The 27827-nt window shown below is 70.8% G+C and overlaps 7 protein-coding genes across 7 annotated transcripts; 4 read left to right on the top strand and 3 right to left on the bottom strand.

The window, feature by feature from the left end:
* Positions 1 to 226: 226 nt before the first annotated feature.
* On the top strand, positions 227 to 5191 carry AURANDRAFT_64396 (hypothetical protein; the record flags this gene model as incomplete). Its single annotated transcript, XM_009039194.1, has 7 exons — positions 227 to 781; positions 1055 to 1846; positions 2155 to 2942; positions 3878 to 4085; positions 4138 to 4290; positions 4345 to 4647; positions 4808 to 5191. The coding sequence occupies 7 exons, from the start codon at positions 227 to 229 to the stop codon at positions 5189 to 5191; spliced, it is 3183 nt and encodes a 1060-aa protein (XP_009037442.1).
* A 1469-nt stretch (positions 5192 to 6660) lies between these two features.
* AURANDRAFT_37574 (hypothetical protein) lies at positions 6661 to 7754 on the bottom strand (the record flags this gene model as incomplete). The annotated part of the gene is made up of 1 exon (XM_009038978.1): positions 6661 to 7754. The coding sequence occupies one exon, from the start codon at positions 7705 to 7707 to the stop codon at positions 6673 to 6675; it is 1035 nt and encodes a 344-aa protein (XP_009037226.1).
* A 979-nt stretch (positions 7755 to 8733) lies between these two features.
* On the bottom strand, positions 8734 to 10844 carry AURANDRAFT_71688 (expressed protein; the record flags this gene model as incomplete). Its single annotated transcript, XM_009038977.1, has 2 exons — positions 8734 to 10515; positions 10810 to 10844. A coding segment is annotated over one exon (1770 nt), but the record flags the coding sequence as incomplete, so codon positions are not given.
* A 4415-nt stretch (positions 10845 to 15259) lies between these two features.
* UGSC (selenoprotein) lies at positions 15260 to 15931 on the top strand (the record flags this gene model as incomplete). Its single annotated transcript, XM_009039195.1, has 1 exon — positions 15260 to 15931. A coding segment is annotated over one exon (672 nt), but the record flags the coding sequence as incomplete, so codon positions are not given.
* Positions 15932 to 20229: 4298 nt separating this feature from the next.
* Positions 20230 to 22005, top strand: AURANDRAFT_26767 (hypothetical protein; the record flags this gene model as incomplete). The annotated part of the gene is made up of 1 exon (XM_009039196.1): positions 20230 to 22005. The coding sequence occupies one exon, from the start codon at positions 20230 to 20232 to the stop codon at positions 22003 to 22005; it is 1776 nt and encodes a 591-aa protein (XP_009037444.1).
* A 2976-nt stretch (positions 22006 to 24981) lies between these two features.
* On the bottom strand, positions 24982 to 25836 carry FSR (selenoprotein; the record flags this gene model as incomplete). The annotated part of the gene is made up of 1 exon (XM_009038976.1): positions 24982 to 25836. A coding segment is annotated over one exon (855 nt), but the record flags the coding sequence as incomplete, so codon positions are not given.
* Positions 25837 to 25953: 117 nt separating this feature from the next.
* Positions 25954 to 27204, top strand: AURANDRAFT_27031 (hypothetical protein; the record flags this gene model as incomplete). Its single annotated transcript, XM_009039197.1, has 1 exon — positions 25954 to 27204. One exon carries the CDS (start codon positions 25954 to 25956, stop codon positions 27202 to 27204), a length of 1251 nt encoding a protein of 416 aa, XP_009037445.1.
* Positions 27205 to 27827: the final 623 nt, after the last annotated feature.

The following is a 27827-nucleotide window of genomic DNA, read 5'->3' as shown; positions in this document are numbered from 1 at the left end:
GTACTACGACGAGAACGAGCATCTATTTGCCTACACCTGCGAGCGCGAGCTCGGCCGCAACGCGTTCTGCGTCGTCGACGGAGCTTCGACGCTCGAGGGCGACGCCGCGGGCGAACAGCTTAAATGTGCAACCGGCGACGTCGCCTACCTCGTGCGCGTCGCGAACCAGTCCGTCTTCGGTGACTGCGTCGCGGCGCTGGCGGAGGCCGTCGGGTCGTCCGCGGCCATGGCGTCCGTGTCCAACGGCGCCGCGCCGCGCTACGCGATCGACCGCGGCCGCGGGACGCTCGACGCGACGCTCGCGGTCGACGTCGTCGTGCCGACGTCCGCGGGCGCCGCGGGCAAGCTCGCGCTCGCGTCCGTCGACTGCTCGGTCCGCGTCGCGCTCGCGCCGAGGACCGTCGCGCGGCGCGTCGGCCGCGCGACGCTCGTCAACGTCTTCGAGGACGCGACGCGCGCCGCGGCCGCGGAGATCGCGTCGGCCGCGCCGCCGCCGCCGGTCGAGGCGGACGGGCCGGCGCCGTCGTCCCTCGTGGGGCCGGGCCGCGTCCTCGGGGCCGCGCGCAGCGCCGGCGCGTCGTCGCTCGGGGCCGCGCGCGCGGCGACGTCGCGGCTCGCGCGGCGCCTCCAGGAGGACCAGCCCGGCTTCTCCGCGCTCCTCCGCGAGGCCGCGGACCGCGAGGCCGCCGCGCCGCCGCCGGCGGACTTCGCGACGCTCCTCCGCGAGGCCGCGGACCGCGACGCCGCGCCGGAGCCGCCCCCGCCGCCGCCCGACGGCGACGTCGGCGCCATGCTCGCGTCGAGGCTCGCGTTTTAGTCTTAGGTCGGTCGATTCGTAGTCCGAAGGCGCGCCGCGGTTGCCGTTGTTGTCGCTGTCGTTCTTCATGCCGCTCAATGCTGCTTCGTTGGAACGTGCGTCTCGGCGCATCAAGGCACCCGCGGGCACGGCCGCGGGCTGCGCCAGGAGGCTGAAAAGGACGCGTCCGGTCAGTGCAACTTGCCGTCAACATGCCGCGCACCATCTGCTTCGTGGCCTTCGCCTGGGCTTCCACAGCCAGCGCTGGCGCCAGCGGCCATGTCGCGTCCACGCGGCGCCATGCGAACACTCGCCGTCGTCGCTGTCGCATCCGCCTTCGTCGCGAAGCCCACGGTCGCGCCGCTCAAGGTCCTCGGCTTCGCGCCGAGGAGCGCCATGAAGGACGCCGAGACCAAGCCGAAGACGCGGCGGAAGAGCTCGATGCAGGACTGGGACGTCATGTACGGCGAGCTGTCGAGCTACCGGAGCACCTGGGGCACGGCCGACGCGCCCCTCGGCGACGAGCTCGGCCGCTGGTGCGAGGCGCAGCGCCGCCTGAAGAAGAGCGGCAAACTGGCGGCGGACCGCGCGGACAAGCTCGACCTGCTCAAGTTCGCCTGGACGAACCCGAGCCAGCTCACGCCGGAGGAGCTCGAGGCCCGGTGGCAGGAGAACGTCGAGGCGCTCGTCGCCTACGTGGCCGCGCACGGCGACGCGCAGGTGCCCAAAAAATGGCGCGAGAATCCCGTGCTCGGCGGCTGGGTCGCGGCCGTGCGCCGCCGGGGCCGCGACGTCCTCCCCGCGGACCGGCGCCGCGACCTCGACGAGGCGGGCTTCGAGTGGATCTCGAGCCGGGCCTGCGGCTCCGCGTTCATGAAGGGCTTCCGGAAATACCGCGACTGGAGGGCCGCGGCGGCGGCCGGCGCGGCGCCGCCGGAGGACCTCGCCGTCTGGGTCGCGGCGACCAAGGCCGCGGCGGCCAAGGGGAAGCTCTCCGCCGAGCGCCTCGACTACCTCGGCTCCGTCGCCTTCTTCGAAACCGGCGGCGGAGTCGACGACGCGGCCTTCCTCGACGACGCCTGACGCCCCGATTGTTTGTTCCCCATTTCCCCGTGCACATAGTAGAGCGAAATCTGTTGTCTGCTCGCGCATGGCGACGCGAGGCGCGAGAACTGGCTTCAACATCATCATATCTTCACCTTCACCTTGGTTTCAACGATCACCACCTTGGCGCCTGGATAGCGGGCAGCTCTCGGATGCGCCTGGCATAACTCATGGTTCCTCCCCGGGCCCCCTACGTTTAGAGACGCGTCAAGGCATAACTCATGCGGTACCGCCAGCTTTTCTTGGTGCTCCAGGCGGCGCGGAGCGGGTCGGACTGGCTCATGTCGCTCCTCAACGCGCACCCTGCGATCTGCATGCCCGCCGGTCGCGTCGACGTGCCCGCCGGCCACGATCCGACGGTCCTCGTGTCCAAGGTCCGCGCGCGCGAGGCGGCGCGGCCCGGGCGCAACGTGACCGCGGCCTTCGAGGCGAGCGCGAACGCACGCGTCGCGATCGCCGCGCGCGACAACGGCAGGTGCGCCGCGTTCGGGTGGAAGCAGGGGCTCTGGCTCGCCAAGGGCTACGCGACGGCGGCGCACCGCGCGGAGTTCGCCGCGTGGGTGGCGCGGCGCGGCGTCAAGCTCGTGCTGCTGCGGCGCGTCGGCGTCGCGCGCGTCGTCTCCGGCGCGAAGAACCGCCTCACGCCCAACGCCACGCTTCTAGGGGCAGAGGCGTCGCGCAACGTGCACTGCACGTCGACGCGCTGCGCGGCCGCCGTGGCGAAGCTGCGGGTGCGGCTCGACGCGGAGACGCTCGCGGGCACGCTCGCGTCGCAGAAGCGCGAGTGGGACGCCGTCGAGGCCTGGGCGGCCGCCGCCGCGCCGCCGCCGCGCGCGTTCCGCGTGACCTACGACGAGCTCGTTGCCGACACGCCGAGGTGGCTGGGCGAGCTCTACGACTTCCTCGGCGTCGGGCCGCCCCCGAAGCCGCCGCGGACCGCGTACGTCAAGTCCGGCGGGCGCGCGGCGGACAGCATCGAGAACCTCGACGAGGTCCGGGCGGCGCTCGCGGGGACGGAGTGGGCGGCCGAGCTCGAGGACGGGTAACGAGGGAGCGGGTCTCACACATGGTCCCGCCGGCTGCGGTGCGCGCGCGCGCCCGTCCCGCGGCGCTCCACCGACGGGCGCGGGCGGCTGGAGGCGCGTCGTGCCCGCGTCCTTACGTGTGGCCGTCGCCGCTGCGCAGGACGCGCGACGCGAAGCCGCCGCGGGCCGACACGAGGGGGTAGACGCGCGTGCGGCCGCGGAACGCGAGGAGCGACGCGGCCACGGGGCAGAGGGCGACGCCCGGGAGCGCGGCGCGCGCGTCGAGGCTCGACGCCACCGTCGCCGCGGCGTGGAGGCCCACGGCCGCGAGGAGCTTGAGGGCCGGCGCGTGGCGCGAGTCGAAGAAGAAGCGCTCGAGGAGGATGAGGGGCCCGCCGCGGTCCGGGTGGTTCGGCGGCTCCGGCCGGGCCTCGCAGAAGAGCAGCCCCGCGAGCGCCACGTCGAGGACCACGAACATGAGCACGGCGGCGGCGTGGGCCACACTCGGCGCCGGCGCCGCGGCGAAGAGGAAGACCGCGTGGAGCGCCGCGGTGCCGAAGCCCGCGGCGAGCGACGACGACGCGTCGTCGAGGCGCACCTCCGCCGCCAGGTCCAGGCGCTCGACGTAGCGGTACCCTCGGTACACCGCGAAGCGACCGAGCTCGCTGCCCGCCGCCGCGAGGACGCCGCTGAGGATGAGCCGGTCCGACGTGAGGCCCGAGACGAAGGCGATGCCGGCGAGGCCGATGCCCATGAGCCACCCGAAGGCGAAGCACAGCGCGACGACCATGGTCTCCGCGCGCCGCTGCACGAGCACGAGCATGCACGGCAGGAAGAAGGCGACGACGACCGACGACGCCTGGCCGGCCACGCTGCCCGCCATCGACGACGATGCCATGCCCAGGGGCAGCCTTGAGGGAAACAACGCCAAAGTTGAAGCATTATTACGGAGAACGATGGTTGGTCGAGCTGTCTTCCTCTTCGCCGTGGTCGGCGTCGCGGCGTCGTCGTGCCCCGACGGCTTCGTGAGCCCGACGTCGACGGCCGACGCCTGTTTCCACGTGAGTCCCATGACGGCGACGTACGTGCAGTGCGAGGACTACTGCGAGGAGAAGGGCGGCACGCTGGCGTCCATCCGCGACGAGGCCGAGAACGACTTCGTGCGCGACTTTTTCGGGCGAGAAGACGGCGGTCTACATCGGCATGTTCGAGGCCGGCGAGGACGAGTCCGGCGACTGGCAGTGGGTCGACGGCCACGCGCCGACGTACCAAAAGTGGAACCCCGGCGATCCCAACGAGTGGTGCACGGACGAGGACTGCGTCGTCTTCTCGCCGGGCCTCTTCCACGACTGGGTCGGCGCCGGCGTCCCGCGACGACGTTCGAGAGCTCGCGGCCGGGGAAACGCCGTCGCGCGGTAGGTCGACGCGTCCTGCAACGTGCGGGGCTGGGCCAAGTGCCTCTGCCGCGCGGGCGGGTCGCCGTCCGAGGCCTACGGCGACACGAAGGCGCTGCTCGACGACAACCGCGCCGACTACGAGCGGTGCAAGGAGGGCGACGAGGGCGAGGACGAGGACGAGGACGAGGACGCGCCGGAGGACCTCGGGCGCCTGTACTGCCAGTACAACGGCTTCCGCAACGGGAACCAGTTCTTCTCCGGCGACCGCCTCGCCTACGCGCCGGACTGGCAGGAGACGCGCCTCGGGGGCTACGCGTCGGGCTGTGTGCAAATCAACCACTGGTTTGGGACGTCCCGACCAAACTTTGAAATTCTCTAGCTCGGTCAAATCGACGCCGTTTTGGCTGATTTTTGGACGAATCGATCGTTCACGTCGAGTTCTCGAAGCACATTGAATTCGTATTGAAGATTTGATTTGCACACAGGCGTCGGGCACGTGCGGCTACGCGGCGATGGAGCACGACGAGCAGTGGGCGCGCTGCTGCTGCCGCGACACCACGTTCTGCTGCCCCCAGGGCGAATGGAGAGAGAGCTGCCTGTCGCGCGACGACTGGGAGGACGAGTGGGAGGACGAGGAGGACGACGAGTGGGACCGGCACCACGACGCGGACGAGGACGCCATCTTCGCCATGCTCCACGAGGTCCACGTCCTCGTCGTCGTCGTCATCGTGCTCCTCGCGTTGCTCATCGTCGTCCTCCTCGCCATCGCCGGCCTCAAGTACAAGGCGCAGGCCGCCGCGGGGTCCGCGATCGCCGCGATGGGCGTCGAGCTCAGCACCGCGGGGCCGAGCGCCTACAGCGTCGTCTAGGGCGCGCGGGTGATTACACGGGAGGCGACTACGAGTGGCGCCAGTCTGACGTCGCGTCGAAACAAGCCCGGCGCCAGAGCGAGCCTCGCGTTTCGAGCCCGGGCGGTCGCTCAAAGCCGAATCGCCGAGAACCCCGGGAACGCGGGATGGGAGCTCGACGTCAGGGCTTCCGCCGAAGAACCGACGGCGCACCCTATGCGGCGGTACTGTTCGGCCGTGAGCTCCTCCTCGGGTGGGACATACTTTGGTTTGAGGTGGAGCCAACCGTCGGCGTCCACCGCCTCGCCGTCCTGCAGCGCGCGAAACCCGCACCCGTGATGGAGAAGCGCTGACCACTCATAAACTTCACCTTTTTCATTTTTAGCGAAACACATGCGACTTGGGAGGTGAGCCGGATAGCCGCGGCCGCTGGTCCCGGGGCCATGCGGGCCGCCTTCCTTTACCTTATCCTTCGCCGTCTTCTCCCTCTCGACTCCGCCGCGGCGTTTCGACTTCTTGCCCATCACACGAGAATCGTCGGTACTGAGGAGCCTAGGAGCACCCCGACGAGCGGGGGCGCGCGGATGACGGCGCGTCTTGGGCCCGGCGGATCTCTTGCCGGTCTGAAAACAGCGACTCGCCACAAGACCAAGGGGGGCTTGCTCACGTGGTGCCGTCGTGATGAAGGAGATCGCGTGGGGCACCCTCTGGGATGATCGTGATGAGCTAGAAAGCTACACTTCCACCCTCGTCGACCGCTGCGTCGACAGAGCTTTGTCCTTGGGGTCAGAACCCTTCATGGTCGCTGCCAATGTCGCAACATTACGTGTGGAGTGGGACGTCGAAGAATTGTTCCAAGAGGTGGTAGAAGCGGCGGCCCGTGATGCGGTCGATGCGTTGAACGGCCTCGGCGGACCCGGCGCCATGTTCAATAACTCCCGCGATCTGAGTCGCGTCGCGTTCTCGCTCAACGGCGACATCGAGGACCACATCCTCGGGCCGGAGGGGCTCGACGAGCCGCGGCCCGCGGACTACGTGATCGAACCCGCGCCACCGATTTCCTTCTCAGATGCGCCGACGAAAGCCGAATACATGGCCTTCTCGCTCTTCGCGTCGGCGATCAAACGAAGAATCGGCGTGAAGTACCGGCCCGTCGTGCGCGCGTTCATCGTGCGCACGAAACAGGTCATGTCTCGAGTCTTACGTGAATACACGGCGGCAGCGCTGCGCACAGGCTTCGCCAACGGGACCTGCGACGGGTGGACGGTGAAGCAGCTCAAGGCGGCGTGCAAGGCGCAGAAACTGAAGGTTTCGGGAACGAAGCCCGTGCTGCTGAAGCGCCTGCGCGACCACCTGGGCGTATGATAGTCCTTCTGATTGCACTGTTATCTGACTTATTCTTAAAACGAGGGGCGACACAACGGCGACGACGACGACTCGAGACAACGCCCCCCGCCGCCCGCCGCGTCAGGTAGGCTGAGGTAGCCCATCCCTCTAGACTCTTACGTCACCTTCTTCGAGGGCGCGACGTCGGGCCGCTGGTCCTGGGCGAACTTCATGAGGCGCTTCATGGACGTGAGGTACTTGCGCTGCATCTCGTTGTTCATGACGTGGGCGACGTTCTTCTGCTCGACGTTCTCGCGGGCCGTGCGCGTGTGGATGCCGACGGACGTGACGCCGATGGGCCAGGCGCTGTTGCCGATGGCGACGAGGATGTAGGCGTCGTTGGCCTTGACGAACTCGCCCGCCTCGCAGAAGTCGATCATCTCGACGAGCGCCGCCTTGAGGCCCGCGTTGAGCTCGCGCTTCTTGCAGAGCTTCACCAGCGGCCGGATGTAGTCCTTGCACTGCTTGTAGGTCTTGGTCTCCACGCGGCCCTGGGGCGCGCGCTTCGCCGCGTCCGCGCGCGCGACGAGCGTCGCTTCCCACGACTTCAGGTGCCGCCGGATCCAGCGCCGGATCTTCTTGAAGTCGCTCGGCGGCTTCGCCTCCGCGCCGCGCGCCGCCGCGGGCGCCTTCTCCGGCGACTCGTCCTCGTCGCCGGAGTCGTCGCTCGCGTCGTCGTCCTCGGGCCGCGCCCGCGGCGTGCCCGCCGCGTTCGTCTTCAGGAACGTGTTGCGGATCGCGTAGGCGCCGCCGAGGCGGTAGTCGTCCTCGTCGGCGCCCGTCGCGCTCGCCTCGAGGGCCGCCAGGCGCCGCGTGCGGTCGCCGTCGGCCTCGCCGAAGGTCGTCACGGGCTCGCCCAAGGCGCGGAGCCGCGCGAAGATGTCGTCGCGCGACAGGTCCTTGAGGACCGCGAGGCGGCCGGCGACCTTCGCCGCGGCCGTGTCCGCCTCGCCGACGCTGCCCGCCCGCGCGCGGGGCGCCGCGGCCGGGGGCGGCGCGTCGCTCCGCGCGCGCTTGCCCGCCGCGGCGTCCTCGACGGCCTGGCGCCGCTGCTGGTCGAGGTCCGCCGTCTTGACCCAGCGCCGCTTCGCGCCGCCGGCGCCGCCGAGCTGGGCCTTCTTTTTCGCGATCTCCGCGGCGAGGGCGTCCATGGGTTTAGAGCGGGCGAGCGACTTATGAGTGCTCCATCGCGGCGCGCGCCAAAGGTCGACCTTGCAGGCTTGCCACAGGGTGCCGTTCGAATAGCTTCGCACGAAGAATCACGTCGCACGAAGATCGGGCGCCCCCGCGTGCTACGCGCCGGGAAACGGCCCCGCGATCGTCCCATGTCCCAGCCGACGCTGACGCCGCGCCAGAAGCAGGCGTTGAAGACGAAGGAGGCGGCGGACCAGCGGAACAAGCTCAAGGTCGCCCTGGGCGCCGGCGGCATCGGCGCCGTCACGGGCCTGTTCCTGCCCATCGTCGGCGGCGTCACCCTGGCGGCCTGCGGCTGCGCGGCGGCCGTGGGCCTCACGACGCGGTCCGACGACGTGGGCGAGGCCGCGCGCGCGAGCGGCCAGGCGGCGGCGTCGTCCGCGGAGAAGCTCGGGGACGCGTTCCGCCGGAACGGCGCGAGGGAGAAGTTCCTCGACGGCGTCAAGAAGACGCGGGAGACGCTCGAGACGGCGCTCAAGGGCGGCGGCGAGGCGCCGCTGCTGATCGAGGGGCAACACCCGCCGGCGAAGAAGGACAAGGGCTGGCTCGCGCGTTGGCGCGGCGAGACGGAGGCGGAGAAGCGGGAGAAGCTCGACGGCTACGGCGCCGCGGGCACGGCGTCCGAGGCCGCGGCCCTCATGTGCCGCGACCTCGCCGAGACGCCCCCGGGCCAGCGGCGGCGCGTCGCGCTCGAGCTCATCCGCGACGTCCACCCGGACAAGTGCGACGGCTCGCTCGCGGCGCGCGCCGTGGCGACGACGCTCACGCGCGTCGCCGTCGCCGTGCGCGACTACCTCGACGACGCCGGCTGGGACAGCTTCGAGGAGCGCGGCGCCGACGCCGTCGCCGCGGAGTGCGCGGAGCACGTCGCCCGGGACGACTTCTAGCGCGCCGCGCCCTGTATATAGGTCGACGCGACCGCTGCGTTACCCCGCGGGAGGGGAGGTGGGAGGCGCGCGCCGGCGGCGGCGGGCTCAGTCGACCTTCATCTGCGTGTACTCCTCGCCGGAGACGAAGTGCTTGTAGGTCATCTCGTAGGGCTCGTAGAAGTTGGCCTTGACGTTGTCGTAGAGGTCCAGCTCCGTGAGCTCCTTCGAGGGCGCCTGGCAGCCCCAGAATTTGCGGCCGTAGCGCTCCGCGGCGGATTTGGCCTCCTTGTTGTTCTGCTCGAAGAAGGCCTTGGTGTTGTATCGCATGACGCAGAAGTTGGGCACGCCCGTGGAGATGCCCGTGTCCATGCCCGACAGCCCCTGGGCGTTGGTGAAGAAGGGCATGGGCGACTCGTCCATGCGCTTCTTCGCCAACCCCTCCATGTTCGAGGCCATGCCGACCTCGCCCCAGCCCGCCCACTGCATCACGGTGCACGGCAGGCCCTGCGACTTGCGGTAGCGGGCCAGCGAGTCCAGGAGCGAGTTCGCCGCGCTGTAGGGCGACTGGCCCGGGTTGCCGTAGGTCGCCACGGAGGAGAACATCCACATGAACTCGAGCTTCGGGCACGGGAACTTCTCGAGCGCGTGGTTCAGGTAGAGGCCCGCCCAGGCCTTGGGCTTGAAGACGTCGTCGTACTTCTCCGCGTCCTGGTTCATGAGGAGCGCGTCCCGCAGGATGCCCGCCGAGTGGATGAAGCCGGAGAGGCTCGCGGCGTTGTCCTCGACGAACTTCTCGATCGCCTCGCGCTTCGACACGTCGCACGACTCCTGGACGACGGTGATGGACGTGCCCGCGATGAGCTTCTTGATGTCGTTCCACAGCTTCTCGTTGCCCGCGCCCGAGATCTTGCAGGACCGGCTGAGCATCTTGATGTCGAGCGTCACCGTCGCGCGGTCGTCGCCGAGGCGCTCGAGCAAATACTTGCACATGACGAGGCCCAGGGCGCCGTTGCCGCCGCCGATGCCGATGGTGCCCGACTTGGGCGTCTGGAACTTGTAGTTGGACGTGTAGCGCGGCTCCGCGAGGACCATGCGCGCGACGAAGCGGCCGCGCCAGTTGATGCGCACGGAGTTCTCGCCGAAGCCCGCCTGGCGCGTGACCTCGTTGGCCAGCTCCTCGACGATCTCGTCCGTGACCGTGAACTCGGCGTCGACGTAGTGGATGGGCGTCGCCGCGCACTCGATGCGGCACGTGTTGCACATGCCGAAGAGGTGGCTCGCGGCCGTGAGGCCCGGGCCCGCCTCGGCCCAGGTCTTGGGCTCGTTGCCGTGCGTGTCGCAGGTCAGGACGAAGATCTTCTTCGCGTAGGCCGGCTTGCGCTGGATGAGCTGGCAGATGATGAGGAAGATCTTGATCAAACGGTCGGACCACGCGACGATGTCGTCGGGGTCGTTGCTCTCCGGCAGGTCGACGCCCGCGCCGAAGATGAGCATGTCCCACTCGTCGGCGAGGAGCTCCTCGATCTTCGCCGCGTCCAGCAGGTCGTCGTTGCCCCAGACGGGCACCAATTTCTTGCTGCCGACGTGCTTCTTGCGCGCGAGCACGTCCATCATCTCGCCGACGAGGCCGCTCTCGTCGACGAAGGCCAAAATGTCGAGCTTGCCCGTCTCCTTGGGGTCCTCCTTGGGGATGCCGTCGATGATCTCCTGGGGCAGCGTCGGGCCCGCGCGGCGGATCGTCTTCCGGATCTCCGCCTCCGTGTCCGGCAGCGGCTGCTCGACCCACTCCACGAGGCAGCAGTACTTCGTGTCCACCTCCTGGATGATCTCGGGCTTGCGCTTGTCGTAGAGCGCGTCCTCCCAGACGGCGAAGACCTCGGACATGGCGTCGACGGCCTGCGGGGTTCGCGGCGCTCGGCGACGCGCGCGCGCGGCGCGCTCTCGGGGGTCGCGGCGGCGTTCGTCGTCGAGCGGCGCGGCGCGCGGGGATGTGCTCGGCGCGCGCCGACGGCGGGCGGGCGCCGCGGGCGCCCGCGCGCCGGCGGCGCGGCGCGCGAGCGACGGCGGTCGCCGCGTTTTTCGCGCCGGCGCCGTCGCCGCCGACCGCGCGCGCGGCGTCGGGCCGAGCGGCACCGCTCGCGCACCGTCTCTCGCACGCGCGCGCGATGTTTTCCGGCGCCGGCGGCGCACGGCTTGGCAGCTATCGCGTCGGAAACTCGATCGAAATGCGACGCACGCTGTGGCAATGAATGCGTCAACATTGCAGCTTTCGACTTCACTTTCAACCTCTTAATTTGGTTTCAGCGGCGGCATGGTGCTCAGCTAGCCCTTTAAACGACCATGGCCCCGCGCGCCATCGACCTCCGGTCGCTGCCCTACGTGTCGAAGAAGTCGGAGCGGACGCAGCAGGTCGTCGACGAGGTGCTCGGCAGCGAGGGCGCGCGGCGGCGGCGCATGTTCCTCGTGGCGACCTCCGGTCCGACGTCCTTCGTCGTCAAGGAGGCGGCGCCGGCGGACGAGGCGGCGGCGGAGGACGCGCCGGCGCCGGCGCCCGCGTCGCCCCGCGGCGACGTGCCCGCGTCGCCGCGCCTCGAGGAGTCGCCGCTCTCGCGCGCGCGGCACCGGCCCGCGAAGCACCGCGTCAAAATCGGCGCGAAGCACGGCTGCAGCTGCGGCGGCGTCGACGAGAAGGCCGGCGAGCTCTGCCACCACGTGCACTTCGTGCTCCTCAAGGTGCTGCGCGTGCCCGCGGGGAACCCGCTGGCCTGGCAGCCCGCCTTGACGGACTCGGAGCTCGACTCGGTGCTCGACTTCCGCGCGCGCTTCGAGCGCCGCGCGCAGACCATCGCGCGCAAGCACGAGTACCTGCGGCGGCGCCAGGGCGGCGGCGCCGGGCCGCGGAGCTTCGTCACGGAAAGCGACGTCACCGAGGGCGAGCTCGCGATCATCGACGCCTTGGCGCCGGGCCCGAAGACGGCGAACGCGCCCGCCTTACCGACGGAGGAGGAGATGTGCCCCGTCTGCCTCGACCCCCTGGACGTCTCCGAGGACGGGGCGCCCCTGACCTACTGCGTCAAGACCTGCGGCAACTGGGTCCACGTGCGCTGCATGATCGAGTACGGCGAGCACCGGGGCGCGAAATGTCCAACTTCAAAGGGTCCCACCTCGGTCGTTTTCCACTCGTTTTGGCTGATTTTTGGACGAGCGATCATCTCTCGGAACGGTCTCGACGCGTGGATGGTTTTTCCGGAACGCGCGCGCGTAGAACACTCACGTTGAAGCGAACTTGAAACACTCGTTTCCCGCCCAGGCGAGCACCAGGCGCCGCGCGACATCAAGTGCCCGCTCTGCCGCGAGGTCTGGGGCGGCGCGGACCTCATCGACGCCATGAAGCAGCGCCTGGCGCGCGAGGCCGTCGCGCCGAAGCCGGGCAGGGCCGGGAGCGACTCCCACTTCGGCGTCAAGTGCGGCCACTGCGCGGCGCGGCCGATCGTCGGCGACCGCTACCGCTGCGTCACGTGCGCGGGCTGGGACCTGTGCGCGACGTGCTTCGGCCACGGCCAGCACGCGCACCACGACTTCGTCCGGAAGCCCCTCGTCGGCGACGCGTGGCAGCCCGCGCCGCGCGCGCGGCGGCGGCGGCGGCGGCGGAACGGCCGGCCGCCGGCGTGGCGGCCCGTCGCGGGCCTGGGCGCCGCGGGCCTCCCGCCGGAGGCGCTCATGGCGCTGCAGTACCGCGACCTCGGGCCCGACGACTACGCGCGCCTCCTCGAGCTCGACGAGGCGCCCGAGTCGGCCCTGCCGGAGGAGTTCGCGTCGCTCGGCGCGTACCTCGGCGGCGGCCTCCCGAAGCCCGGGCGGCTGCCGCTGCCGGACTACGAGACGACGCTCCAGGCCATCTGCCCGGAGTGCGCCGCGCCCTGCCTCGGCGAGGCCGACGGCGGCGATTTAGCCCAGTACCCCTGCGGCCACCACGTGCACCGGTCCTGCGCCGTCTCGGCAATCGACGACCGGCGGAGCTTCGCGTGCCCCGCGTGCGCCGCGCCGACCTTCCCCGGCCTCCACCGGCGGCCGAAGCCGGCGCGGCGGACCGACGACGACGCGTCGACCGTCGCCGACGACGCGACGCGCCGGAGCGCCTTCGGCTATTCGCTGTCGCAGGCGTCGCTCGCGACCACCCAGCGGCCGCCGGTCCTCCGCAACCCCTCGGCGACCTGCTCTCCGTCAACGGCCTCAACGGCACGGGTTTAGGCGGCCTCGACGGCGGCGCGTCCCTGCTGTCGCTCCACTCCGCCGGTCCGGAGCCCGCCGCGGCGCGGCCGCCGCGGCTCTTCCCGCCGCGGCGGCGGCCCAACCCGGCGCCGGCCGCGGAGGCGCCGACGGTCGGCGCGTCGAGCCTCGGGTTCCTCGTCGAGGACGGCGGCCGCCGGGGCTTCCTGCGGGACCAGGCGTCCGTGCGGTCGCCGCGCGACGCGGCGCCCGCGCCGCGGCTCGACCAGACGGCGCGGCGCGTCGCCGTCGCGCGCGGCCGCGAGGCGTCGACGCTCCGCGCGGCGCAGGAGGCCGCGGCGGCGGAGCGGCTGCGCCTCGAGCGCGACGCCGAGGACCGGGCGCTCCAGCGGGACCGCGCGCGCGAGGCGCGCGAGGAGTCCATCGCGCAGACCGCGGACCTCCGGCGCCGGGCCCGCGAGGACCGCGCCGTCGCGGCCGCGGAGCGGCGGCTGGCGCGGTCCGCGTCCGCGGCGCCCCAGCTCGTCGAGCAGGGCGCCGTCGAGGCGGTGCCCGCCGCCGAGGAGCGGCCCGACCCGCGGCGCGAGGTCGCGCGGCGCAACGCGGAGAAGCGCGACGCGCGCGCGCGCGCCGCGCGCGAGCGGCGCGACGAGGCCCGGGGCCGCGCGGCCGCGCTCCGCGCGGAGGCGGCGGCCCTCTACGGCGACGGCGACGGCCGCCGCGCGGCGTCGGCCCTCGACCGCGCGGATTTGGGCCTCCACGTCGGGTCCGTCGCGTCGGCGGTCGCGGCGCGGTCCGCGTCCGCGGACCCCCGGCCGCGCCAGCCGCCGCCGTCCTTTCTCCTTGTCGTCGTCGTCGTCGTCGCTGCGCCACCAGTTGTTCTGGTGCGCGTGCCAGACGCCCTGGAAGACGACGATGAAGCACAACACGAACCTGCGCGCGATGGTCGCGGCGGTCGACGAGCCGGGGCGTCGACGCGACGCGCGCGGTCGACCGGTCGAAGCGCCGGCGAGCCGCGCGTCGCGCGCGCGTCGCCTCCGCGCCGGCGCCGCGCAGGCTGCCGATGATGTAGTGCATGATCTCCTCGACCTTCGCCTCCGTGAGGCCCGTGTGGTGGATCTTCTGCGGGTGGTGCTCCTCGAAGTAGTGGGCCCAGGGGTCGAGGTACTCGCGCGCCGCATCCGGCTCCATGCCCTCGTGCTTGTGCCGCCCGTCGCGCATGGCTGCTCCCTGTTTGTTCACGAACCGGCACAAGCTCCTTCTTAGGATGCGCGCGCGGCCGGGGCTGCCCGCCGGACACGACCAGCAGCGCTCGAACTCGATGGTAATAACTGCAATATGAGGGAAATTTGTTCTTATTGACCTTGTGGAATCTCTGGGGCGCGGCCGCACTCGCGCGCGCCGCACAGCTCGCGCAATGGAGGGCTTCTCCGACGGCGGCTTCGCCTGCGGCCTCGCCGCCGACGGCCTGCCCGTCGTCGAGCCGAAGCGCGCATCCGTGCGGGCCATGCTCGGCGACGCCGACCCCGAGGCGTCCCTCGGCGCCTGCCCGCCGTCGAACAGCGCCTGCCATCTGTGGCGCGTCGCGGCCTGCGCCGTGCTCGCCGGCTGCGAGCCGCGACAGTTCCCGCTCGTCGTCGCCGCGGTCCGCGCCCTGCTCGACGACGCGTTCAACGCGCACGGCACGGGCGCGACGACGATGGGCTGCGCGCCGCTCATACTCGCGTCCGGCGGCGCCGCGCGCGCCGCGGGCGTCAACTGCGGCCGCGCCTGCCTCGGCAGCGGGACGCGCGCCAACGCCTGCGTCGGCCGCGCGCTCAAGCTCGTGCTCCACCACGTCGGCGGCGCGTCCGTCGGAGGCACGGAGAGCACGACGATCGGCACGCCCGCCAAATATTCCGCGTGCGTCGGCGAGCGGGACGACGTCGTCGCGGGCGGCTGGGGCCCCTACGGCGGCCGCGGCGCGCCGACGTGCACCCTGTTCCCCGTGACGGGCATGGCGCAGGTCGTCGACTTCGACACGACGGATCCCAAGGAGGTGGCGAAGAATATCGCGCTGACGCTCGCGCACGCGTGCTGGGGCGCGCGCTTCCCCTTTTGCTCCTCGGCGCTCGTCCTCGTGTCCCCGGAGCACTACAAGACCTTGCAAACGGAGTACGCAACGAGACAAGCCTTCAAAAAGGCGCTCTTCGACTACTCGAACGCCGCGATCGTACCTCACTCCGGCCGCGCAGCGGCGACCCTCGCAAAGGCCAAGGGCGCGAGTCCTACGGTCGCAGCGTTGGCAGGCGCCGTCACCCCGACGCTCGTGAGCCTCGCTGGCGCCTTTGGGTCTGCGCCCGTGCCCAAGTTCGAGAGCCCGGAATCGATCCACGTCGCCGTCTGCGGCGGCGACGCGGGAAAATTTAGCATGATTTGCGCCGGCTTCGGCGCCGGCAAGCCGGGCATGGCGGCCCACCGCATGTCCGTGCCCGTGTCGCGGCCCGTGGCCGCGCTCGAGCCCGGGACGGGAAACCTGCCGGACGGCGCGGTCCTCGACCCGCGCGGCGCGACACCGCCGCCGCTCGCGTTGGCGCCTCGTTCCGGCAGACTCGAAGGCGCCGTCGGCCTCCTCGACATCTCCAAGGGCGGCGGGAAGGTCTTTTTGGACGGCATCGAGGCGTTCCTGCGAACGGCCTTCGAGGGCGTCGAAATCCGCCGCTACGCGAAGCCGACGTTCTCGCGGAACTGCCCGGCCGGCCTCCTCGACGACGTCGCGGCCGCGTGCGCGCACGTCGTCGTCGGCCTCGCGGACTGAGGCTCCTGCGCGACGTGCGAGATCCACGACGTCGTCGCGCTCGAGGCCCGGGGTCTGGCGTCCGTCGCCGTGCTGTCGGACGCGTTCCCGTCCAACGCGCGCGCGCAAGCCGCGCAGCTCGGGCTGCCGGCCGCGCCCGCGGTCTTCGTGGCCCACCCCATCTCGGACCAGACCGACGCCCAGCTCCTGGCGCGCGCCGAAGCCATCGGCCCGGCCGTCGCCGACGCGCTCACGACGGCCGCGCCCGCGATCCCCGCGGGCGCCGAGGACGCGGCCTGCGGCGCCTGACGCGCCTAGGCGCGCCTCGTCTTCCTCGCAGCACGCCGCCGAGCTCCCATGACGGGCCGCCTCTCACCGACACGGGGAGGCGGCCCCGACCACGCTTGGTGGTTTTTGTGCGCGGATTTAAGCCTCTAGGCTTGTGGCACGCTTCCGCCCGCGATTTCGCCCGCGTCGCGATTGGTCGGTTTGTGTGGTTCACGGACCGAATACATTGCTGTCTTCCCGACGCAGCCCAACCACAAGCACAACAACACCATCCACGAGAACGCCATGCCGCACCACACCGTCGCCGCGCTGCTCCTGCTCCCGGCCGCCCTCGCCCAGGTGCCCGGCACGCAGACGCCGGAGCACCACCCGTCGCTGCGCATCAGCGAGTGCACCGCCGACAAGACCTGCACCACCCTCGACAAGAGCATCGTCCTCGACGCGAACTGGCGCTGGACCGACGTCGGCGGCACGAACTGCTACACGGGCAACGCCTGGTCGACGAGCCTGCGCGGCCCGGCGCCGACGACGAACGACGCCTTCTCGAACGTTCACGCGCGCCCGTTCGCAGGTGCCCGGACCCGACGACCTGCGCGTCCCATTGCGCGCTCGAGGGCGCGGACTACGAGGGCACCTACGGCATCCACGCGGCCGGCGACGAGCTCCAGCTCGACTTCGTCACGCACGGCTCCTACGGCGACAACGTCGGCTCCCGCGTCTACCTGCTCGACGGCGAGGACAAGTACCACCTCTTCAAGCTCAAGAACCGCGAGTTCTCCGTGACCATCGACGACAGCACGCTCGGCTGCGGCCTCAACGGCGCCTTGTACTTCGTCGGCATGTCCGAGGACGGCGACGCGGGCAAGGGCGCCAACACCGCGGGCGCGAAATACGGCACGGGCTACTGCGACGCGCAGTGCCCGCACGACATCAAGTTCATCGACGGCGAGGCGAACACTCTTCGATTGGGACGGCACGTCGTCGAACTCGGGGACGGGAAAGTACGGGACTTGCTGCATCGAGATGGACGTCTGGGAGGGGAACCGCGTGTCGAACGCGGTCACGCCCCACGCGTGCTCCGTCCAGGGCCAGTACCGCTGCGACGGCGAGGAGTGCGGCGACGGCCACGGCGACGCGCGGTCCAAGGGCGTCTGCGACAAGGACGGCTGCGACTTCGCGCCCTATCGCCTGGGCGCGACGCAGTTCTTCGGCGAGGGCTCCGGCTTCGCCGTCGACACGTCGAAGCAGTTCACCGTCGTGACGCAGTTCCTGACGACGGACGGCACGGACGAGGGGGACCTCTCGGAGATCCGCCGCTTCTTCCTGCAGGACGGCGCGGTCGTCCCGGATCCCACGGTGAGTGTCGGCGGCGACACGTTCGACCGTCTGAGCGACGGCTTCTGCGCCGCGCAGAAGAAGGCCTTCGGCGACGAGAACACGTTCGAGGCCCGCGGCGGCCTCGCGGCCGTCGGCGACCAGATGGACGCGGGCATGGTCCTCGTCATGTCGCTCTGGGACGACCACGACGTCGACATGCTCTGGCTCGACAGCACCTACCCGGCGAACGCCACGGGCCCGGGCGCCGCGCGCGGCTCGTGCGCGACGGACACGGGCAAGCCCGCGGACGTCGAGGCGAACCAGGCCGACGCCTACGTGACCTTCTCCGCCATCAAGGTCGGCGCGATCAACTCGACCTTCGCGCCGCCGACGGGCCACGTCTGCAAGAAGGCCGGCTGCAACGTCTGCGCGGCCTGCTGCCAGGACTACATCGGCGACTGCGACGCGTGCGTCGCCGCGCAGTGCGGCGCCGCGGGCGGGCCCGCCTTCGCGACCCTCTAGGCGCGTCGCGCTCGCGCCGCGCTCCCCTTGAGGGGATCTTCAAGATCCCCTGGCTCCCCTCTCCCGCGCGCGTTGAAGTACTCCTTGCACACTCGTTGCACACCACTCCAGCGATCGATTCTGTTCCACCGCAAGCGGCACGCGCGCAGCGGCCGACGCGCGCCGCAACACATCTCTAAACGAGATGGACGCCCTCACGGCCGGCGTCTGGCCCTGGAGCGCCGCCGACGCGGCCATGCCCGCGGTGCTGTCGGAGCAGCTCGGCTACCAGTACCTGAGCGGCTTCCTCATCGGCTGCGGCGTCGGCGGCGTCGTCGGCGCGTCGACGCTCGGCGTCGCCATGTTCTCGCTGATCGCCCCCGTGGGGTCCCTCAAGGCCTTCACGGCCGTCGTGCCCGTCGTCAACTGCTGCGCGAATTTGGGCACCATCTCCGTCTACGTGCAGCACGCCGACTGGGCCATGTGCAAGAAGATCTGGCCCTTCACGGGCCTCGGCATCGGCCTGGGCACCTACCTCCTGCCGTTGATTGAAGAGCAGCACCTGCGCAAGCTGACGTCCGTCGTCTACGCGCTGGTCCTGGCGCAGTCCGTGGCCGCGAAACTCGCGGAGCGGCGCAAGGCCGCGGCGGCGGCCGCGGCGGCGAAGAAGGACGACGACCTCGCGGCGACGGCGGCGGCGGTCAAGGCGGAGAACGAGGCCTTCTACGGCCAGATCTGGGTCGCGGCCGGCGTGTCGATCCTCTGCGGCGTGTTGACGGTGATCACGAACAACTCGGGCCCGATCTACAACATCTACCTGCTGAACTGCGGGCTGACGATGAACCAGTTCGTCGCGACGCGGTCCGTCATCATGGCGGGCAAGAACGTGGCCAAGGTCGCCGCGCGCGTCGTCGCGGGCGGCATCCCGGGCCAGATCGTCGTCCACGGCGCGCAGATCGGCCTCGTGTGCCTCGTCGGCATCCAGGCCGCGAAGCCCATCAAGGCGCGGACGAGCCCCGAGTTCTACAAGTACTTCACCTGGGGCGTCCTCGCCTACACGTCCGGCAAGATGTGGCTCCTCAGCTGAGCAGGCCTAGGTTAACCGGGTTGTTGCACTCTACATTGAAGCGTGTTTCTATTGGACGATCTCGAAGCGCGCTTGGCAGCCATCGTATTGTATTCCAGTCCGAACAAACACACACCTTGCGCCAACAACATGATGCAGAAGCTGCTCGTCGCGCTCCTTATCGCGCCAGTCGCCGCGGCGCTGGCCGCGCTCGAAGACTTCGAGCTCACGAAGCACGAGGACGAGGTCGCCGTGAGCTGCTGTTCCTGGGACAATTGCGGCGAGTGCGGCGACACCACCGCCTATTGCAACTCCGGGAGCGCGGCGTGCGAGGGCGACTGCCACGGCACCTGGTGCCCCGCGCAAGACGACGACGACGACGACGACGACGACGACGACGACGACGACGACGAACCCGCCGGCGAGCTCTACTGCCCGCGGGCGAGCGACATGAACCTCGAGGGCGGCGCCGTGACCTTCCAAGACAACGGCTGGACCATCGCCGGCGACGGCCGCGTGTCGAGCAAGACGGCCTGGAACCTGCTCGGCGGCTCCGTCGAGTTCTCCATGGACGTGTCGCGCGTCGCGGCCGGCGTCAACACGAATCTGTACACGACGTCGCCCTCTGTACCCAACACGGGCAAGGCGACGTACTGCGACATCCAGCAGGGCGACGCGCCGTCGTGCATGGAGCTCGACGTCATCGAGAACAACGGCGGCTGCGCGATGGCGTCGACGATCCACACGTTCGCGACGGACGGACGGCCGGGCAACGAAGACTGCGACCGCTGGGGCTGCCAGGTCCTCGCGAGCTTGCCGGCGGACGGCGCGGTCCGCGTCCGCGCCGAGTTCGCCCGGGACGGCGCCGTGGCCGTCTCCCTGAACGGCGTCGCGAACGTGCCCTACGCGCCGAGCCCGTCCGCGGCGTCCGACGCCGTCGTCGCCGACACGATGCGCAGCATCGGCGCGGTCCTCGAGTCGAGCCAGTGGTTCGGCTGGGCGCCGGCCCAGGACCGCTGCCCCGCGGGCGACGCGGGCGGCCTCAACGGCTCGGTCGTGCGCGTGACGAACGTGACGGTCCGCGGCGCCGTCGTCCAGGGGCCGACGCCGACGACGTGCGCCGAAGTCGCCGCCGAAACGGCCGCGCGGAAGAAGGCCGGGCTCCGCGGCGCGGCCATGGAGCTCCTGTTCTGAGCCGTTGGGGCGCCCTGGGAAGACGTCCGTCCGCAGACGAGCCCAGGCGACGACGGTCGGTCAGCAGCGGCCAGCACGAGGTGGCCCGCGTCTAACTTGAACTTCAAGCCTAGGTTTCCGCTTCTGGTTGAACAGGCGAGTTATGGCCACTGGCAATCGAGGGAGCAGACCGAGCATGCGCCCCGCGTTGCTGCTGCTCGCAGCCGTCGTCGCCAGCGATGCGCTGCGCGCACCGCCGATGCGAGCGCAGCCGCCGCGCCGCGCCGCTCGCCGCGCCGCGACGACGTCCGCGGCGGCCCCGCCGCCGCCGACGAAGTTCATCGTCGTCACGGGCGGCGTCATCAGCGGCATCGGCAAGGGCGTGACGGCGTCGAGCATCGGCGTCTGCATGAAGATGCTCGGCGCGCGCGTGACGGCCGTGAAGATCGACCCCTACCTCAACGTCGACGCGGGGACGATGTCGCCGCTCGAGCACGGCGAGTGCTTCGTGCTCGACGACGGCGGCGAGACGGATTTGGATTTGGGCAACTACGAGCGGTTCCTCGACGTGCTCCTCGGCAGCGACAGCAACCTGACGACGGGCAAGATCTACAAGAAGGTCATCGAGCGCGAGCGGTGCGGCGACTACCTGGGGAAGACGGTGCAGATCATCCCCCACGTCACGGACGAGATCATGGCCCGCGTCGAGAGCGTCGCCCGGGCGCCCGTCGACGGCAGTGGCGCGCCGCCGGACATTTGTATCGTCGAGCTCGGCGGCACCATCGGCGACATCGAGAGCATGCCGTTCGTGGAAGCGCTCCGCCAGCTCCAGCTCCGCCACGGCCCGTCGGGCTTCTGCCTCGTGCACGTGTCCATGGTGCCGACGACGGGCCCGCCGCCCGGCGAGCAGAAGACGAAGCCCACGCAGCATTCGGTGAAGGAGCTGCGGTCGCTCGGGCTCACGCCGGATTTCATCGTCTGCCGGTCCGCGCACGAGGTCGGCCTCGCGACGCGCGACAAGATCGGCCTGTTCTGCAACGTGCCGACGGAGCGCGTGCTGAGCCTCTACGACGTGCCGAACATCTACCGCGTGCCCCTCGAGATGCTCGACCGAAATTTAGACATCTTGATCTCGGAGCAGCTCCGGCTCACGAGCTACCGGTCGTCCGGCGCGGTCTTCGAGGGCCGCAGCGACGGCGGCGTCTCGCTGCAACGAGACGCGGCCTTTGGCGAGTCCTGGAAGGCCATGGCGACGCGCATGGAGTCGAGCGACCGGGAGGTCGTCGTCGCTTTGGTCGGCAAGTACCACGCGCAGGCCGACTCGTACCTGAGCGTGCAATCCTCGTTAAAGCACGCCTGCGTCGCGAGCGATCGGAAACTGCGCATCGAATTCGTCGACAGCGAGAAGCTGGAGGACGGCGACGCCGCGAGCTGGCGCGCCGTCAAGGCCGCGGGCGGCGTCCTCGTGCCCGGCGGCTTCGGCGACCGCGGCACCGAGGGCAAGATCGACGTGATCAAGTACGCGCGCGAGCATGGGACGCCCTTCCTGGGCATCTGCCTCGGCATGCAGCTCGCCGTCGTCGAGTTCGCGCGCAACGTGCTCGACATCGCGAACGCGACGAGCTCCGAGTTCGACGGGTCCGTCGCGGGAACGCGCGACGAGGCCGTGCTCTTCATGCCCGAGGGGAGCACGACGACCATGGGCGCGACCATGCGCCTCGGCAGCCGGACAACCTTCCTCGCGGCGGACAGCCTCGCGAGCCGCGTCTACGGCGGCGCGCGCGAGGTCGACGAGCGCCACCGGCACCGCTACGAGGTCAACCCGGACCTCGTCGCGGAGCTTGAGGACGGCGGCCTCCGCTTCTCGGGCAAGGACGACACGGGCCGGCGCGCCGAGGTCGTCGAGCTCGACGGCGACCACCCCTTCTTCTTCGGCTGCCAGTTCCACCCGGAGTACAAGAGCCGGCCGCTGTCGCCGTCGCCGCCCTTCCTCGCCTTCGTCCGCGCGGCCGCGGCGCTCGACCCGTGCCCGTAAAGGAAGCATCTTAGGAGCAGCAGCAGCGGGAACAGCCCGGGCGCCGCGCGGTGTTTGGCGCCGTCGAGGACCGGGGCCGGGTCGCCGCCGCGCCACACGTCCCACATGGCCGCGAGGGAGTCGTAGGACGACGTCCCGCCGAGGCCCGACCAGACGAAAGGCGCTCCCGGGATCGTGTGGCCGACGCCGGCGAGGCGGTAGTACGCGAGCCGCCCGGGCGCGCCGCAGCCCCGGAAGTCGTGGAGCCCGGTCGCGAAGCCGGCGGCGCCGGAGCAGTTGTGGGCGCCGCGCCACCACGTCGCCGTGTCGTCCGCGACCGCGACGTCGACGTAGGGATCCTCCAAGCCGTGGAAGGCGGCGACGGGCGTGGCGCAATGGGCCTTCGTCCGAAGCGACGGCGCGAGCGCGCCACCGACGACGCCGACGCCGTCGGCGGAGCACGCGAGCTTCCAGGCCATCTTCGCGCCGCCGGACATGCCGAAGACATAGAGCTCCGAGGCGTTCGCGAGCTGGACCGCGCGCTCCACGAACGCGGCGTCGTCGCCGTCGTCGTCCCGCGAGCACGTGCCGAACTCCTCGCCGTTGTTCTGCCAGCAGAACCAGCCGTTCCTCATAGAAGCTGCGAGGTACATTTGTGTATAGCCGTGCGAATCGCGGTGCGGCTGGAAATAGTCCGCGTCGTAGTTCTTCTCGAAGCGCGTGGCCGGGTAGAGCGGGTCGTGCTCCAGCGCTTCGGTGCTGCCGTGGAGCACGACGAGGAGCGCGTCGGACGCGCCCCAGTGGACGACGAGCGACCGCTCCACGCCCTGGACGTCCACGACGAGCTCTTCGCGCACCATCTTACGACCGCGCACTTTCCATCGTGTCGAGGCAGCCCCAAGAATGGTGCAACAAAATAGATTGAAGTTCCAAAAAAACGGAAAACACACAGTTTAAGGTCACGCGACGTCGGCCTGGTTCTCGTCGCCGCCCGGCAGGACGCGGTAGGCGGCGCCGCCGCCCGGCGCGTCGTCGTCGTCGTCGTCGTCGTCCGGGAGGTTCGCGAGGTTGCCGCGGCCGAAGATCGCGCGCGGGCAGGCGAAGGAGCCGTTTCGGCGCGGCGCCTCGCCCGGCGGCGCGCCGTCGAAGTCGTCGCAGACGTTGGGCGGCCGCGCGAAGGCGACGCTGCGGTGCGCGCGGTCGGATCGGTGCCAGAAGCCGTACGCCGCGGAGTTGAGCAGGCCCTGGGACGAGTAGCAGACCATGGTGAACCAGTCGAGCCAGCGCGTCTGGTCCTCGTCCAAGGGCTTCCAGATGAGGATGAGCTTCAGCGCCACGTAGGGCGCCCAGCAGACCCAGAAGATGGACACGAACGTCGCATAGCGCCGCGCGGACCGCCGCGCGGCGCTCCGCGGCACGACGGCCTCCTGGGTGACGCTCGACGACCCCGACGGCGACGGCGGCGCGCGCGCGCCCGGCGCGTCGCGCGCGGGGACGCGCGCGTTCGACGCGATGGCCACGCGGAGGCTCCACGCGTAGACGACCACGACGACGAGGAACGCGAGGCTCAACAGCACGGAGAAGACGACGTGCTGCACGACGTTGCCGTGGCAGTAGCCGTCGTCGCCGAGGTGGGCGCCCCAGACGAGCGTCGGCGCGGAGACGAGCGGCGCGCAGCACCAGACGAGCGGCACCGCGCGCGCGGCCGCCCTTTCCAGCGCCGGCCGGTGGAGCAGCAGCGCCGCCTGCGTCGCCGCGAGGCCCACCAAGATGAGGAACGTCACGGCGTAGAGCGCGTAGAAGCCCGCCTTGAAGACCGCGCACGCGGCGTCGGTCTCGAGCGCGATGCGGGGCCGGAGCCTCAGCTCGAAGCCCAACACCCAGGACGTCACGAGGAGGTCGGCGACCGTGAGGTGCATGAGCTGGCGCGCGAAGACGCCCCGCCGCGTGTTCCGCACCTGGCCCCAGAGCGCCCCGATGAGCGCGCCGCAGGCCGGCACGGACAGGACGCAGATGCCGTAGACCGCATAGATGAAGACGGGCACGAGGAAGTGGTCGCCGTGCCCCCCCATGTCGAGGCACGCCCGAAACGGCTCAGGACGCCCCCATGCGCGCGCGCAGGCCTCTCGACGGCACCGGGGCGCCGGACGTCGGGCGCCAGAACCAGGCCCCGTCTCTGGGCCTGCCAGGCTTTGATTGGTTCCTTGTCTCGCGATGGGGCAGCATCGACCTAGCAAAGTTGTTGGTGGCGCGCTTCGAGCGCCGCAGCCGCGCTCGAGCTTCGCAAAGTCCACTTCTCGCGCGCGTCGGAGTCGACTATGGCAAAGCATCGAAACCTATGCAAGGCCAGTACGAAGCTAGAGAGGGCTTTGCGTCGAGAGCCTTCCTTTTTCCATCGCTCAGCGCGCCAGTACGACCCGCCGCTGCGGTGGACGCGCCCAACGAGAGAGACGCCGAAACGACAGTTCGATGAGCTGCGGTGGGAGAGGCGCCCCACGCGGAAGATGAGCGCGGAGGAGCTGGAGAGCATCACGACCTGCGAGGCAGCGGCCAAGGATCTCAAGCTCGTCGTCGCCTTCGGCCTCATCTTCGCCGCCTTCGGCTGCTTCATCGCGCTCGTGGGCGGCGTCGCGCGAACCGCGGTGCCGTTCTACAAGCGCATGTGAACACCGCCGCGCGCGCGGTCGCCGCCGCGGCGGCGGCCCGCGCGCGCGCGCGCCCCGGGCCCGACGACGGCTCACATCTTCGGGCCACCTAAGCGACGCGCGCGCCGCGTCGGCGATCAGTGTCGAAACATATATACGTAGGGGGACGGGGGGTCGCCGCCGCCCCGGGCCGCCGGATGGGCGGGGGCGCGGTGCCGCGCGGCGCGCCGGGTCGGGACCGCGCGGGAAGCCGGGAGCTCCCGCGCGGTCCGTCATGTCGGCGGCGCCGCGCGTCGCCGTCGCCCCGCGCCCGCTTGGCCCGGCGGCCGGGGACGCGGCGGGCGCGCGCCTAGACGTAGGGCGCGCAGGAGCTCACGGCGGACCCGAGGCTCTGGCACGTGACGTTGAGCACCTGCTCCGCCCACGCGTCCATCGTCGCCGTCGTCTCGTCCGGGTCCGACGGCCCGGCGTACTCGACGCCGTTGATCTTGACCCAGAGCGGGTGGCCCGAGTTGATGGCGTCGGCGACGGCGTTGGACGTCTTGAAGAGCTTCGACGCCTCGTCGGAGTCCTTGCACGTCGCGAGCTTGGCGAGGGTCGTCGACGTGTGGGTCTCGGCGCAGTACTCGACGACGCCCTCGAGCGTGCACGTGCACGTGCTCAGGTCGCGCTCCGTGCCCGCGAGGGCCATGGCGTCGTCGGAGCCCGAGTCGGCCTCGTCGCACGACGTCATCCCCGCCTCCTCGCGAGAAACGTAGTTCATGCACTTCTGGATCTCGAAGGCGCAGTGCGTGAAGGGCCACCACTCGCTCTGGGGCAGGTCCAGGAGCTCCTCGGCGCAGAGCATGTACTCGTTCACGGGGATGAGCGTGATGCCGTGCTCCTCGACGGAGGCGGCGGCGCCGATGTAGTCGATCTTCAGATCGATGGCGTCGAGGACGTCGCTCTTGCTCAACATGAGTTCGTGGAGCGTGAGCGCGTGCCTCCGGCAGTCGGATCACAGGGCGTCGGCGTAGGCGTGCACCGTGGGCTTCCCCGACGACGCCGCGACCTCGTCCAGGAGCTCCGCGGCGCCGGGCCGCTGGGCCGTGCGCCCGAGGTGGGCCAGGGCGCCGGCGGCGAAGAGGAAGGTCGCGGCGCCGACGACGCGCGACCGCGAGCGGAACGCCGCCCGCGGCGAGTCCACGGCCTCGTATCCGCCCTGCATGCTGCTCGAGATGGGCAGCCCCGGAGCTTGCGCCGCACTCGATATTGCGAGGGGGCATTCAATGCCGCAACATTGCAGTTCTGCTCGCCGTCCTCAGCGTGCAGCACGACAACGATGATGAAACTCGCATACTTCGCGTCGCTCGCGACGGCCCAGGAGTGCATCAGCCGCTGGGGCGACGTCGCCGTGCCGCCGGCGGACCCGGTGCTGGGCATCAAGGCCCAGTTCGTCGCCGACGACACGCCGACGAAGATCGGGCTGAGCGTGGGCGCCTACCGCGACGACGACGGCAACCCCTGGGTCCTGCCGCCCGTCGAGGCCGCGCGCGAGAGGCTCTTCGGCCCCAACGGCACGACGACGCACGAGTACCTGAGCATCGACGGCTTCGAGCGCTACAACAAGCTCGCGCAGGGCCTGCTCTACGGCCCCGAGGAGGCGAACCACGACGTCGTCACCGTGCAGGCGTTGAGCGGCACGGGCGCGTTACGCCTCGCCATGGAGTTCCTGAACCGCCACTACCCGGGCCCGCGGACCGCGTACATCCCCGCCGTCACGTGGAGCAACCACTGGAACATTTTCAAGGACGCGGGCTGGGCCGACTCGCGGCCCTACACCTACCTCGACAAGGCGGGGCTGCGGTTGGAGTGGTCGAGTTTGTTGGCGGACCTCGAGGCGGCGCCGGAGGGGTCCGTGGTGTTGCTGCATCTCTGCGCGCACAACCCTTCGGGCGTCGACCCATCTCGCGACCAGTGGAAGGAGCTCGCGGCGTTGGTCAAGCGCAAGGGTCTGTTCCCGCTCTTCGACTCGGCCTACCTCGGCTTCGCGACGGGCGATCTGGACGCCGACGCGTGGCCCTTCCGCTACTTTTTGCAGCAGGGCTTGGCGCCGTGGGCGTGCGTGTCCTTCTCGAAGAACTTCGGGCTCTACAGCGAGCGCACGGGCGCCGTCCACGCGACCGTCGCGTCGCCCCACGAGGCCGACGCCGTGCGGGGCCACCTGAAAAAGGTCGCGCGCGCCATGTACTCGAACCCGCCGGCCTTCGGCGCGCGCGTCGTCGCCGCGGTCCTCGACGACCCGGACCTCAAGGCCGCGTGGCTCGACACGCTCAAGGTCATGTCGAGCCGCATCGGCGACATGCGCACGGCGCTCCGGGCCAAGCTCGACTCGCTGGACACGGGCCGCGACTGGAGCCACATCACGTCGCAGATCGGCATGTTCTCCTACACGGGCATGACCAAGTCCGAGGTCCTCAAGATCCGCGAGAAGCACCACGTCTACATGCTCGAGTCGGGCCGCATCTCCATGGCCGGCATCAACACGAAGAACGTCGACCAGCTCGCCACGGCCATCGCCGACGTCCTCGAGTAGGTCGCGCATTCCCTAAGCCCCTCTTCGTTGAAGGTGCAACCTCCCGCGATTAACCCTCGAGGAGGCAGCCCGATATGATGGCGGCGCCACAAGAGGTCTTCCTGCTCGCGGACGGCGCCGCGCCGCTGCGGCTCCTGGTCCCGGACAAGTGGCGGTCGAAGCCGGCGCGCAAGCTCCTCGAGGTCTACGCGAAGAAGCGGCCGGGCGTCGCCGCGGCGGCCCTGCGGCTGCACCTCGCCGGCGACGGCGACGGCGGCGCGCCGGTGCGCGCGGAGGCGACCATCGGCGACGTCGTGGGCGCCGGCGGCGCGGCCGTCGCGCTCCGCGTGGCCGCGGCGCCCGCCGCGCCCGTCGCGGCGACGTGCTTCTACGCGAATTTGGACCGGCGGCCCGACCGCGACGCGCGCTTCCGGCGGCGCGCGCTCGCGGCCGGGTTCGCGGAGCGCGACCTCCGGCGCTTCGACGCGGCCGACGGCGCGATCCTGGACCTCGCGCGCGACGTGCCGCCGGAGCTCGTCACGCGCGAGGGCCTCGCGACCGCGCGGCGGCCGCCCGAATACGTCAACGGCGTGTCCCTGACGCCCGGCGCCGTCGGCCTGGCGCTGACCTTCGCGCGCGAGCTC

The sequence above is a fragment of the Aureococcus anophagefferens genome, assembly GCF_000186865.1.
Source record: "Aureococcus anophagefferens unplaced genomic scaffold AURANscaffold_10, whole genome shotgun sequence".
Taxonomy (NCBI): domain Eukaryota; class Pelagophyceae; order Pelagomonadales; family Pelagomonadaceae; genus Aureococcus; species Aureococcus anophagefferens.
The sequence above is the reverse complement of the archived record's forward strand: the minus strand, read 5'-3'. Positions and strand labels throughout refer to the sequence as shown.